Below are 13681 nucleotides of genomic sequence, written 5' to 3'. Positions count from 1 at the left end.
TGTTCAGCATGATGGTTCTTGGGTTTCATAAAACACTTAGTTATTTTCTGATGTATTAAACTTGAATTTTATACAGGGTTAAACAAAAGGTTTATCTAGTTACCTTTCATTAAATGTAAGTGTTTTTTTCTGAACTCTATTGATATTACTTAGAGACCAAAATTTTATTAACAATATTCTGTTTTTTAAAATCTTCAACATTAACACATTCTTGATCTACCTTTGATTTTTAAGGATTTCATATTTGATTTTTACAATTAATCAGCAACTAATAATGTTTACATCATTGGGAACACAAAGTAGAGCCATGCATAACTCTTTTTGTATATCATAAATCAGAAATTAGTACTTTAAATGGCATTAGAGACATTTATTAACACTTCCTTAAATTGTAATATCCTTGATTTTAAGATTTATGTCATTAGGATGAATTTGCGATGATAATAGCTAAGGTAAATTTAGCTAACTATGTCTCCGTCGTAGAACTACCATATTAACCACGTGACCAAGAGCATCCAAAAGATAGAAAAGAAGATATTTTCTAGACATTATGTTTACTTTCACAGAGGAGCAAGAGGAATCAGTTTATAATCTCTACATCTCTGAAGTTCGGAACATTAGACTCAGATTAGAGAGCTGCGAAGATCGACTGATTGGACAGATCCGAACTCCGCTGGAAAGAGATGATTTGCACGAAAGCGTGTTCAGGATTACAGAGCAGGAGGTGAGGTTTATAAATGTGCTGGGAAAAAAATTAAGATAAATTGCTGTGTTAAAGATCTTAGGGGGTTCCCTGGGTGGCACCAATGCTTAGGCACTTGGCTACTAACCAAAGGGTTCATGGTTAGAGTCCACCCAGAGTTGCCTCAGAAGAAAGGCCTTTCAATATTCCAAAATATTACAGCCATTGAAAGCCCTATGGAGCACAGCTCTATTCTGAAACATGAGATCACTGTGAGATGGAATTGATTCAGTGGCAACTGGTTTGCCATTGTCAACTCCCATGACTTATTACATGTTCAGCTTTGCACAGTGGTCACTCTGGGAGGTCTGATTGTTTTTTGCCGATTCTAAGCAATGATTCTGTAATTCAGGTGTCTGCCTCTGACTCAGGTAAACACAGGAACTTGTACCCTCACACCTATTGTGATGGAGGCTATAATGGTTTCTCACAGTGGAAGTCATTATATGTTGATAACCAGCACTATTAGATATTTGGTTTTAAGGAGATGAATGGGCAGTTGAGGGAATTATTGATTAGAAAACTTAAACCCCATGCTTTGATAAAGAAAAGGCAAGAATATGTAGATTTTTATGTCAGTGATCATAATGTAAAATGTGTGTCTTTAAACTGTTTCAAGAAAGAGGCTCCATCTGGCATGTTAGCCTAATGTCTATGTTTTTCTTCATTTTATAGAAACTAAAGAAGGAGTTGGAGCGACTTAAAGATGATCTGGGAACAATCACAAACAAATGTGAGGAATTTTTCACTCAAGCGGCAACCTCTCCGTCAGTTCCCACCTTACGATCTGAGCTCAGTGTGGTCATTCAGAACATGAACCAAGTCTACTCCATGTCTTCCACCTACATAGATAAGTATGTAACTGCTGTTAACTTTTCAAAGACTCATTCTTACTAATATAAGCATTAAATTTTATTTTGCCTTGATAAGAAATATGCAAAGTGTTTGTATGGATTTATGATGCTTCTCAGTGCTGAAAGGGAATGTGCCTCAGACATTACGGCACAATGTGTTACTTTCCTACGCTTCACTTGTAGTTTTGGTAGGTCAGATGTTACAGCCTACAGAATTTTCCACTTAAGCGTGGACTAAACATAGTTTAAAAGAAGGCCATCTTATGTTAAAATCCTTTGCTAAATTCTGCTTGTGAGCAGAGTGTGGGTGGGGGGACATGTCTATTAAGAAGAGAGTGTTCCAAAATGAAGAACATGCTAATGTCATGTGACATAACGGTGATTTAGATGTAAGTGAATTATAGGAAAATAATAAATTTTACCTAATATGAGGCTATTGTTTAATCCCCTTTTTTCAGGTTGAAAACTGTTAATTTGGTGTTAAAAAACACTCAAGCTGCCGAAGCCCTTGTAAAATTCTATGAAACTAAGCTGTGTGAAGAAGAAGCAGTTATAGCTGACAAGAATAATATTGAGAATCTAATAAGTACTTTAAAGGTTTGAGTCTTACTTTTGGTTATTTTTCAAGATCATATTGTAAAAGTGTTTTTCTAGCATGCAGCTCAGATCTTCAAATGTCAGGCATTAAATAGCTTACTTTCAGTGTGTTTATGTTTATTCTATTTCATATCTCTGTAATATCACAGTTTTTTGTAAGTATGTTTATGGAGAGTTCATTTTGAAGTTTGTACCTTTTGATGGTAGCTGTTTATAGTCAGTTGGTGTTGGCAGCAATAGGAGTTGAAGCGAACATTAAATTCATTTTAACAGATCCACTTACTAAAAGAGGTAGTTGTGTTAAGAAATCAAGACAGCAAGTAGAGGAGTTAATCTAAGAAAAGATAAAGGTAGGAAATTGTACTTGTCTATATTTATATTTCTACGCATAATGCACTGAGTAAAACTGTTGACTGCAAACCATTTGGGAATTCTCTCAGTGTTTCTTAGTGCATGTATTAATTTTTTTAACAATGGGGTTTAGTAAATTAAAAAAAAAATACTTTGCTTGACAAGGTAACATCACTTATAGAATCTATTTTATTTATTCTGAGGATATGCAAATTCTAGTAGGCCAAACTTTATAAAAAAGTCTTTTTCTAGATCAAAGTACAGTCAAATGTTAGTAATTTCATAAGATACAACTCAGTGTAATATTTTTATGAGAGATATTCTTTCCTTTATGTGAATTTTATACCAGCTGTTTGGAAATAAGTGGTAAGCTTAGGTAAATAATGGGCTTAGCCAGTGATTGGTTGACATTTTTGTAACTTTTACCAATGACTGTATTTTAGCAATGGAGATCTGAAGTAGATGAAAAGAGAGAGGTATTCCATGCATTAGAGGATGAGTTGCAGAAAGCTAAAACCATCAGTGATGAAATGTTTAAGACATACAAAGAACGAGACCTTGATTTTGACTGGCACAAAGAAAAAGCAGATCAATTAGTGGAAAGATGGCAAAACGTTCATGTTCAGATTGACAACAGGTTAGTATACTTTTCGTGCAGTTTGAGCACAGATTCAATCTCTGTCTGTGTATACAGGGTAAAAGCTGATTTTTTGTTTTTACTTCCATAGTTAATTGTGTTAATTTTAAGAGCTCTACCTAATTATATTTCTTTCTCACATGGTGGTCTTCAGCAAGACATTCAACTTCAAAATGCATATTTTTCAATTCTGTGTTAGTAAAACTATGGATCTATTCTAGCATTTGTATAGTTAGACTATTTGCTTTTTTGGAAGGAAAAATAATGTAATTAATTATTACTAACTTAATATTCAGATAACTGTGAGTAAGAGCACAGGTCATGCATTTTATAGGGCTGTCTGTAACAATCTATACTATACATGAGAAATACAAAGAAATTGATGTTCATTTTAATTGAAAATGAAAGAAAGTAAAAATTATCCACCCAGAGATTAAAACAAAAAATGAAAAAGAAATGGGGTAGTTTTAGGGCTCATCTGAAAAGAAGTACAATAATGTTCTTTCTCATTTTCATGTTTATGTTAATAAAAATAGGAGCCCTGGTGACACAGTGGTTAAAGTGCTTGGCTGCTAACAACAAGGTCAGCAGTTTGAACCTACCAGCCACTCCGTGGGAGGACAATGTAGCAGCCTGCTTCCATAAATACTTACAGCCTTGGAAACCCTATGGGGTGGTTCTACTCTGTCCTATAGGGTCACTATGAGTCAGAATTGACTCAATGGCAGTGGTGGGTGGGTTAATAAAAATAAAATTCTCTGATATTGTGCCATTTTTGAGAAGTAAAATTAAGTTTAAATATATATTTTCTCATCTTTGTAAAATACATGATAAATAAGTTTAATCTGTCAGTTTTAAAATCATAGAAACTGAGGTATTCAACCACAGCTCATGAGTTCACTGAACTACTTTGTCATTATTTCTAGTTGAACTTCGATTTGATGCAAGCCTTGGCTATTCAGGACATGTTGACTAGTAATAATTAAGGTTAAGTTTCCAGTTTTCCTGCTTTTTAGCTTTAGGCTCTTAAACTTGTCCCTAGAATAATCAATACCACTAACTTGCACAACTTGGATCCAAGGCAAAATGTTTATATTCAACCCATTGTCAATATGGAACAACTTTGAATTCTTTATACATACTCCTCTTGCTGTGATTGTTGCATTGTAGTACAGTTGTTTTGTCTCTTCTTTCTTCTCTTTACCTTCCACCCTCCTATTGGCTATTGTTGGAAATAATGATTATTCTTTTATTATTCTCTTAGGTTACGAGACTTAGAAGGCATTGGCAAATCTCTGAAGTACTACAGAGATACCTATCACCCTTTAGATGACTGGATCCAGCATGTTGAAACTACTCAGAGAAAGATTCAGGAAAATCAGCCTGAGAACAGTAAAGCCCTGGCCACACAGCTCAATCAACAGAAGGTAGGTAACAACAGTTCCTTGTATAACGTTGTATCTGCACTTGGTCAGTCATGAGCCATAGATTTGTTAATGATTCCTTTCCTGTGTTAAGAGAAGGAGTCCACAATTACGTGGATAAAGATGGGGCTTAAATCACAAATATTAAAATCCCACAACCCAAATCTACATAATCACTTACTTTGATTTCTTAGAAGTTATTTTTGAAAGCATAAGGAATAAGGAACAATTTTCAAATTCCTAACGATCATTTAATCATAAGTATGAAAATCTCTTTGATACTTTACTGTCTATAATAGTTTTGTGGGACCCTAAATAAATAAAAATGGATAGTAGTAGACAATTAGACAGCCACATCTGGCAGAGCCGAATGCCTCGAGATTCGTATTCCACCTTTAGGGGCCAGGAAGTTCTAGCCCTGTTTTGATCAGGAGTTGATGGAGGGCCAAGGACTTCAAGTCTGCTTTTGGATAATTACTATGGAGTGTGATAATTTCTGCTTTGGAAGCCCCGTGAGACTAGCTTAATCTGGAAGTTTGTCATTCACCAGTAAGGCAAATAAAATAATAAGTTCACAGGACCAAGAAGCTGTACTATTAAATGATGTGGATATTTCTTAGCTCCTTAGCATCTCAAGTAGGTAGTAGAATAGCATAGAATTCTGTGTCCTTTTTCTTCTAAACTGTGTATATTTATAGATGCTGGTGTCTGAAATAGAAATGAAACAGAGCAAAATGGATGAGTGTCAAAAATACGCAGAACAGTACTCATCTACAGTGAAGGTAAGAAGATTGGAGCATTGTATTAAATTTAACATTCAGGTATTTGGTTCTACAGTATACTTTTAAAGCATTTACAAGTCTTCTTATCTCTGTGATCAGAAGTAAAAAGAGAGAATCCTCATTTGAACCTTCTTTGATATTTAATCTATAATTCTATGTCAAATCTGAGTCATGTGGCAGCCCTTGGTTCATTCATTGATTCACCCTCTCCTTATTCTCCCTACTCATACCCTCACTGTCCAGAATAAATACATAGTTCTGAAATTGATCTCCATTCATTTTTTTTCCTTCTTAACATTGCTAGAATATTCCCTGGAAGAACTTCTGATTTCTAACTTACGGAACATTTCTCGTGCTCTTTACACTCATTGTTAATGACTTCTCAGCTTTAGCCACAGTCCCATTGTCTAGCTAGGGGGAAGGGGAAAGGGAGGCTGACTATAATTAGGAAGTTGTAAGAAAATGTTTCCATGAACTTCCAAATAGACTTGGAAACTTTTCTGACCACTCTCAACATTTCTGATTTTATCACCACCTTGGAAACATCTCCAGGTTGGGGTAGATTCCTAAAATGTAGTTTTGTAATATTTTCTGTATATAAAGTTTTTCAGTGAAACTCGGCTAAGCTTTAATTCTCTGCATTGAATCACTATATAGAACCAAGTTTTAGCACTTTGCTTGAATTAATTTAATCTTATTGACTGCTTTATACAGGACTATGAATTACAAACAATGACCTACCGAGCCATGGTAGATTCACAACAAAAGTCTCCAGTGAAGCGCCGAAGAATGCAGAGCTCAGCAGATCTCATTATTCAAGAGGTAATAAAAGTATGAGAGAGAGAGAGATAGGGAGAAGAGGAGGGGATGGAGATGGAAAGAGGGGGATAAGGAGGGAAAAAACCCTTTTACAATTTTTATTCAAAATCAGGTATTAATCGCAGAGCAAAATCTGTGTACTTCCTGATTAAACTTAGAAGATATTTGTCATTTAATGTGGTTTGCACAACGGTAATAAACTCATTCCTCTCCAGTTACCATTTGTAATTGGAGAGTTGTGTGCTTTACTGTCTCAAAGCCTAGTTAATATTGTAATTATTACTCAAAATTCATTTAACTCATTGAGACAACTAGAAATTATGTTTTTATTATCATTTTTTTTGCTTGTAGTTCATGGACCTAAGGACCCGGTACACTGCTCTGGTTACCCTCATGACACAATATATTAAATTTGCTGGTGATTCATTGAAGAGGCTGGAAGAGGAGGAGGTAACCATTAACTATGAACAGCTAACTAAAAAAGGAACTAAATAGAAGCAGAAACTACAGTATGGCTTGGGAAATTAAAAAAAAAAATGTCATGCTAAATTTACATTACTGATAGGCAAACAGAAACCCTGGTGCATAGTGGTTAAGGCCTATGGCTGTTAACCAAAAAGGTCGGCAGTTTGAATCCACCAGGCACTCCTTGGGAACCATATGGGGCAGTTCTACTCTGTCCTGTAGGGTCGCTATGAGTCGCAATCGACTGGACGGCAGTGGGTTCAGGATATGCAAATGATTCTTAATTATAAAATTACAATGAGAAAAGAATGGAATCCAGGTTGTTGTTATTTTATTTTTAGGATTCTCTCAAAAAGAAAAAATTCATTTTAACTTTAGCACTCTAATATGCTAGATAGGGCTAATGTCTTAATTAAATGATTTTATTTAAATCATAGAATGTTGGCAGAACTTATTAAAACTTTCGGTGTTTTTGAAGCATAAGTTATAGTGAATGCTATCGCAGTGTCTCCAGAAATATTACAAAAGACATGTGTTTTATGCATTTTTAAATTCATTGACATCTTCGAAGAACTGAAGCATAAAGCAATTGATTTAGAAGTAGCAGGTGTTTGTATAGAACAATGCTACTTTTTGAGAATTATGGAATAGTATCTTTTTTGGGGATTAGTTTTTATTTTTGCCAAAAAGATATAGTGTGTAAGATGAAATTCCCCTTAGTGACCATTCTAATTTGGAGAACTTCCACTGCCTTAGTTTTGCATTTTAAAATTATACTGTGAAATAGGAATAGTTAGGAGTTACTTATAAAAATACATTGTCATCAAAGGCTAGTGTATTTAATCTTAAAGGTATTATACTATGCTTGTTCCCTTGAAATCCTTTCTACCCCCTAACCTCACAACAGACAAAAATAGTACGCTGAATTCTAAAGTAAGTAAATGATGGGGCATTAGCCATTTTAAGTTGGAATATTGTTGAAATTGTGAAGGTGATTATACTTATTATACTCCACTTATATAGTGAACGAACCAAAACAGTAGCAAATTTTTAATACATCTTACTTTCCTAGTTTCTAAAAATGTGACTGCTTTGGCAAACTATTTTTGTCTGTTCAGAGTTAACATTTTCCTGCAACTAAGCACTAACATAGCTAATTGCGGGACTTTATAATCAGCTTCCTTTGTGCTCATAAAGGAAGAGAACCAGACTATTTGTGGCTGTTCTAATAATTGGCATGCTTCTTGCTTATGAAGGAACACTTTTTTTTTTTTTAACATTTTTTATATTTAGTGATTGATGTAAAATGTGTTAATTTAAATCTCTTCCCTTTTGTTATAGTATGTATATGATTGTACATATATGAGCCCCTTTGCTCAATTTATCTGATGAGGCCAAATACCAAAAGTTGATAGAACCAAAAGATATTTCAGGAGACCTAAGACATATATAAATTATGATTTTCTTTCTTTTAAATGTCAAAAATTTATAGTGAATTAAAAATCATGGAAGTGTAGTTTTTGAAAGGACATGCAAAGAAATAACAAACCCACTGCCATCGAGTCGATTCCGACTCATAGCAACCCTATAGGACAGAGTAGAACTGCCCCATAGAGTTTCTAAGGAGCGCCTGGTAGATTTGAACTGTTGACCTCTATGGTTAGCAGCTGTAGGATTTAACCACTATGCCCCCAGGGTTTCCATGCAAAGAAATAGATTTTTAAAATTAGATTAAAAAATAGATCAAGAAATAAAATAAGAAAACATTCCAGATTAAAAATTTACCACTTAAGGATCAAATGAATGGAATGTCTTATAAAAGATATGTAGGTCAGCCTTCTGACTTAGAAGAGTAGTTTTTCTGGTACTGAATCTGGGCAGATGCCCTGTGAGAAACCTTGGATGGAAAGCAGAATTTTCATAATAAACATGAGAAATCACAGAAAGATACAAGTTAAATTCAAAAGGTAAAACCAAATTGGTTTAGAGAAATGTTAGTAGAGAATGTTAATTGATGTTAGAAGTAATAAAGAGATTCTCTAGTCTATACTGAGAATAAAATGTATTAAATATTAATTGCAGAGATTAAAGGGGACAGTATGTTTCTTTGGGGAACATTTAGAGAGAACGTGGAGAAGTTGCTCCTATGTGAATAAGTTTGAGATCTACAGGAAAGCAAATCAAGCAGCAGGACTAAATTATTTCCAATATTTCTTGTAGTATTTTCTAAAAAATTCAAAGTTATCCAGACAATGTACAATTATTAATAAATCACTAAAATAACTCTGAGTAGCTGAGGATTCAAAAAGAGAAAGTTGTCTCTGTGGAATATGTATATATATTTAACCTCAGAACATGACCAGGAAAAAATAAAGGTTCAAAACTTCTAAAGAAAGCTAAGTTTTAATGGAGCCTTGATAAGGAACTGAGATATAAGACCCTCTTAGAAATCATCTACTTGTAGAATATTTAAAACTTGATATTCAAACAGGTAAAATGCTTCAGTGTCACTCAGAGTTGTTCCTGCTAATAAAATAAATAGGGATTGTGATGAGATTTGTTTCTGTATGAATTCTTGGTAAAAAACCATATTTAGGTTAGCAAAGAGAACAGCTGAAATTCTTATAAAACTTACTGGAGATCAAGCAGTTAGAGGAAGCTAAAGAAGATGTCCGATCTATAATATAAATTAAGTTCTTAAAATTCTACAAATCTTCTCAATGAAAAAAATCTACTTTCTAGAATAATTTCTCTACTTCCATTTAAATTGTTTTTAATTGTGATGATTTGGAGTTGATCACATAAAACTAACAACATTGTGATATTAATAAAGAAAAATTAAATTATGATTAAAAACTAACCATGATCACCTAGTTCTGTAGCCAAGGTAATGTATATTCCTCCCAGCTGACACTGATTCTCTATCATCAATAGAGTAAAAAAACATTTTCTTTATTTCGTTCTGTACACTGGGGCTGAGTCCCTAAGTATATTTAATTAAGCGTTTCTATTTAACACATATCTTTATTTATGGAGTATCTAAAGGCACTTGTCAAGGTGGATTCATAGGAGGCATGTGATTAACAACAACAACAACAAAATCTGTGAGTATATGCAAGAAGCACATCTTTTCTAAAACACCAGGGACTGAGCTGTCTTTGCATTAGCAATTCTGGTTATTAAAATTGTCGTGATATGGCAACTACAAGCAAGTAAGGAAGTTGACTTTAGAAGTACAAGTTTTCACACAAATTTTCTTCTATGTTAAGTATTATTCTCTGATTTGGCTCCCTGTTCCAAAGTTCTGTATTTTGTTTCTATAACCACAAAACCAACCCATTGCCTTTGAGTCAATTCTAACTCACAGTGACCCTAAAGGACAGAGTAGAACTGCCCCATAGGGTTTCCATGGAGCGTCTGGTGGATTCAAACTGTTGACCTTTTGGTTAGCAGCCGTAGCTCTTAACCACTATGCAACCAACCATAAAACAGTGGAGCATAAATATCATCCGGAATTTCATTGGGCCAGATACTGAAAACTAAATTCTTTAGTGTCACGTGGTTCCTGTATGTCGTATAATCTTCTTGGCTTGTAGAGCTAAGTGGCGCGTGAGAGTAGAAAGAGCAACATTGTGAGAGTTTTACTTCCTGCTTTGTCACTAACTCATTGCATGAGTTTGCACCTCAATTTTTTCATCTGTAAAAGGCAGGTGTCATGCTACATATTTGGTAAGGCCTCTTCTTGCTGTAGAATCCTCAGCTTGCTAATTTTTTAAATAAAATTATTCCCAAGAGACAGAAAAAGATTCTTCAGCTCAAAAAGCCTGTCATGAAGGGTTTTTTGTCTTCTACTGCTGACTTTCTGAAGCCTCCTCTCAGAAGAAGGTGGTGGTGGTGTCAGTGTCGGTGTCGGTGTTGGTGTTGGTGCTAGTGCTTGTTCTGCATTTGGGTTCACTTGGTTTTATAAGTACTGTTGTGAACATTGCATCAGATTTTGTAAGATGAATTTGAATAGAACAGGTTTGACACTTTCAAAACATCTCTTGTAGATTAAAAGGTGTAAGGAGTCTTCTGAACACGGGGCATACTCAGATCTGCTTCAGCGTCAGAAGGCAACAATGGTTGAGAATAGCAAACTTACAGGAAAGATCAGTGAATTGGAAAAAATGATAGCTGAACTAAAGAAACAAAAGTCCCGAGTAGAGGAAGAACTCCCGAAGGTCAAGGAGGCTGCAGAAAATGAATTGAGAAAGCAGCAGAGGAATGTAGAAGATATTGCTCTGCAGAAAATGAGAGCTGAAAGCGAAGCCAAGAAGTATCGCAGGGAACTTGAGACCATCGTGAGAGAGAAGGAGGCTGCAGAACGGGAGCTGGAGCGGGTGAGGCAGCTCACATTAGAGGCCGAGGCCAAAAGAGCAGCTGTGGAAGAAAACCTCCTTAATTTCCGAAATCAGTTACAGGAAAACAGTTATACAAGGAGAACCCTGGAAGATCATCTTAAAAGGAAAGACTCAAGCCTCAATGACTTGGAGCAACAAAAAAATAAGTTAATAGATGAATTAAAAAGAAAGAAAGACAACGAGGAAGAACTCTTGAAGCTGATAAAGCAGATGGAAAAAGACCTTGCATTTCAAAAACAGATAGCAGAGAAACAGTTGAAAGAAAAGCAGAAAATTGAATTGGAAGCAAGAAGAAAAATAACTGAAATCCAGTATTCACGTAGAGAAAATGCACTGCCACCTTGCGCAGGTCTTCAGACAGAACATGACAAACATAAAGCAGAACTCAGACTGCAGGTAGATGAACTAATGGTCGCCAACAGAAAGGCTGAAAAAGACGTACGAGAACTGAAGTATGAACTTAATGCCCTCCAGCTTGAGAAGACGTCATCTGAGGAACAGGCTCGTTTGCTAAAAGAAAAACTGGATGAAACCAATAATACACTAAAGTGCCTTAAATTGGAGTTGGAAAGGAAGGATCAGGTAGAGCAGGGGTATTCGCAGCAGCTCAGAGAACTTGGTAGACAGTTGAATCAAACCACAGATAAAGCTGAAGAGGTCCTGCAAGAAGCTAATGATCTTAAGAAAATAAAGCACAATTATCAGGTCGAATTAGAGTCTCTCCATAAGGAAAAAGGTAAACTAGAAAGAGAAGTAGACAGAATCACTAGGACACATGCCATCGCTGAGAGGAATATTCAGCATTTAAATTCACAAATCAGTTCTTTCCAGAATGAGAAGGAATTTCCTAATGAAAGAGCACGATTCTGCCGGAGAAAATCTGATCACCTAAAAGAACAGTTTGAGAAAAGCCATGAGCAGTTGCTTCAGAATATTAAAGCTGAAAAAGAAAACAGTGATAAAATCCAAAAGCTTAATGAAGAATTGGAGAAAAGCAATGAGTGTGCAGAAATGCTGAAACAAAAAGTGGACGAGCTGACTAGGCAGAATAATGAAACCAAATTAATGATGCAGAGAATTCAGGCTGAATCAGAGAATGTGGTTTTAGAGAAGCAAGCTATCCAGCAAAGATGTGAAACGCTGAAAATTCAGGCAGATGGTTTTAAACAGCAGCTACGCAACACAAATGAACACTTGCATAAACAGACAAAAACAGAGCAGGATTTCCATAGGAAAATTAAGTGCCTAGAAGATGACCTGGCCAAAAGTCAAAATTTAGTTAGTGAATTTAAGCAAAAGTGTGACCAGCAGAACATTATCATCCAGAATACTGAGAAAGAGGTTAGGAATCTGAATGCCGAGCTGAATGCTTCCAAAGAGGAAAAGCGGCTGGGAGAGCAGAAGGTACAGTTACAGGAAGCTCAGGTGCTAGAGTTAAATAACAGGCTGAAAAGGGTACAAAACGAGCTGCACCTGAAGACCATCGAGGAGCAGATGACACACAGAAAGATGGTTATGTTTCAGGAAGAAGCTGGTAAATTCAAACACTCAGCAGAGGAGTTCCGGAAAAAGATGGAAAAATTAATGGATTCCAAGGTTATCACTGAAAATGACATTTCAGGCATTAAACTTGACTTCGTGTCTCTTCAGCAGGAAAACTGCAGAGCTCAAGAGAATGCTAAGGTTTGTGAAACAAATATTAAAGAACTTGAAAGACAACTTCAACAGTATCGTGAGCAAATACCAAAAGGGCAGAACGTGGAAGCAAATCATTACCAAAAATGTCAGAAACTTGAGGGTGAGCTGATAGCTCAGAAACATGAAGTTGAAAACCTGAAGCAAAAAATGGATCAACAGATAAAGGAGCACGAACATCAGTTGGTTTTACTCCAGTGTGAAATTCAAAAAAAGAACACAGCCAAAGACTGTAGCTTCAAACCAGAGTCTGAGATGACAGTGAAGGAGTGCCAACACTCTGGAGAGCTCCCCACTAGGAACACGGGGCAACTTCATGCAGGGGCCAGATCGCCTCTGTTGAGATGGACTCAAGAACCACAGCAATTGGAAGAAAAATGGCAACATCGGGTAGTTGAACAAATACCAAAAGAAGTCCAGAAAAACCAGCAGCAGTGTTACTCTGAGTATTTTTCTCAAATAAGCACCGAATTACAGATAACTTTTGATGAGACAAATCCTATTACAAGACTGTCAGAAATAGAGAAGATAAGAGATCAAGCCCTGCACAATTCCAGAGCACCTGTTAGGTATCAAGATGACAAATGTGAAATGGAATTGGTGAAGCTTTTGACACCCTTAGAGGTATACTATGTGTTCCGAGACCTTATCAGCTACTTCATGTCAAGTTTCTTCTTTTCTTTCCTAGAGTAATTCTTTTTTTTTTTTTTTTTTTAATCTGTCTTGAGGGTATCTGGCTATAATTCTGACAAGAAAACTGTAATTTCTTTCAGCATCTGGAATCTTTATTATAAATTATTATTCTTTAACTTTTAAATGTTTGAGATTAAACGCACAGATGTAATAGATGTTCTTTTATACCAGTTGGAATTTATATTTATAAAAACATGACCATAAAAATAGCTAGAAGAACCA

General features: G+C 35.5%; 1 protein-coding gene across 16 annotated transcripts in view; it reads left to right on the top strand.

Annotated features, from left to right (window-relative positions):
* The window catches only part of DST (dystonin), a 482507-nt gene that overhangs the window by 320238 nt on the left and 148588 nt on the right, over positions 1 to 13681 (top strand). For 14 of the 16 annotated variants that reach the window (XM_023544665.2, XM_010586936.2, XM_064287505.1 and 11 more), the window contains 8 exons: positions 567 to 724; positions 1418 to 1596; positions 2055 to 2193; positions 2988 to 3181; positions 4446 to 4608; positions 5304 to 5387; positions 6102 to 6209; positions 6558 to 6656. In XM_023544665.2, the coding sequence (XP_023400433.1) occupies positions 567 to 724; positions 1418 to 1596; positions 2055 to 2193; positions 2988 to 3181; positions 4446 to 4608; positions 5304 to 5387; positions 6102 to 6209; positions 6558 to 6656 (1124 nt within the window). Of the gene's footprint in view, positions 1 to 566; positions 725 to 1417; positions 1597 to 2054; positions 2194 to 2987; positions 3182 to 4445; positions 4609 to 5303; positions 5388 to 6101; positions 6210 to 6557; positions 6657 to 10720; positions 13391 to 13681 lie in introns of all 16 variants that reach the window. The other 2 variants (XM_023544703.2, XM_010586974.3) reach the window with 1 other exon arrangement.

Source organism: Loxodonta africana, chromosome 1 (assembly GCF_030014295.1).
Source record: "Loxodonta africana isolate mLoxAfr1 chromosome 1, mLoxAfr1.hap2, whole genome shotgun sequence".
Classification (NCBI taxonomy): domain Eukaryota; kingdom Metazoa; phylum Chordata; class Mammalia; order Proboscidea; family Elephantidae; genus Loxodonta; species Loxodonta africana.
The sequence above is the reverse complement of the archived record's forward strand: the minus strand, read 5'-3'. Positions and strand labels throughout refer to the sequence as shown.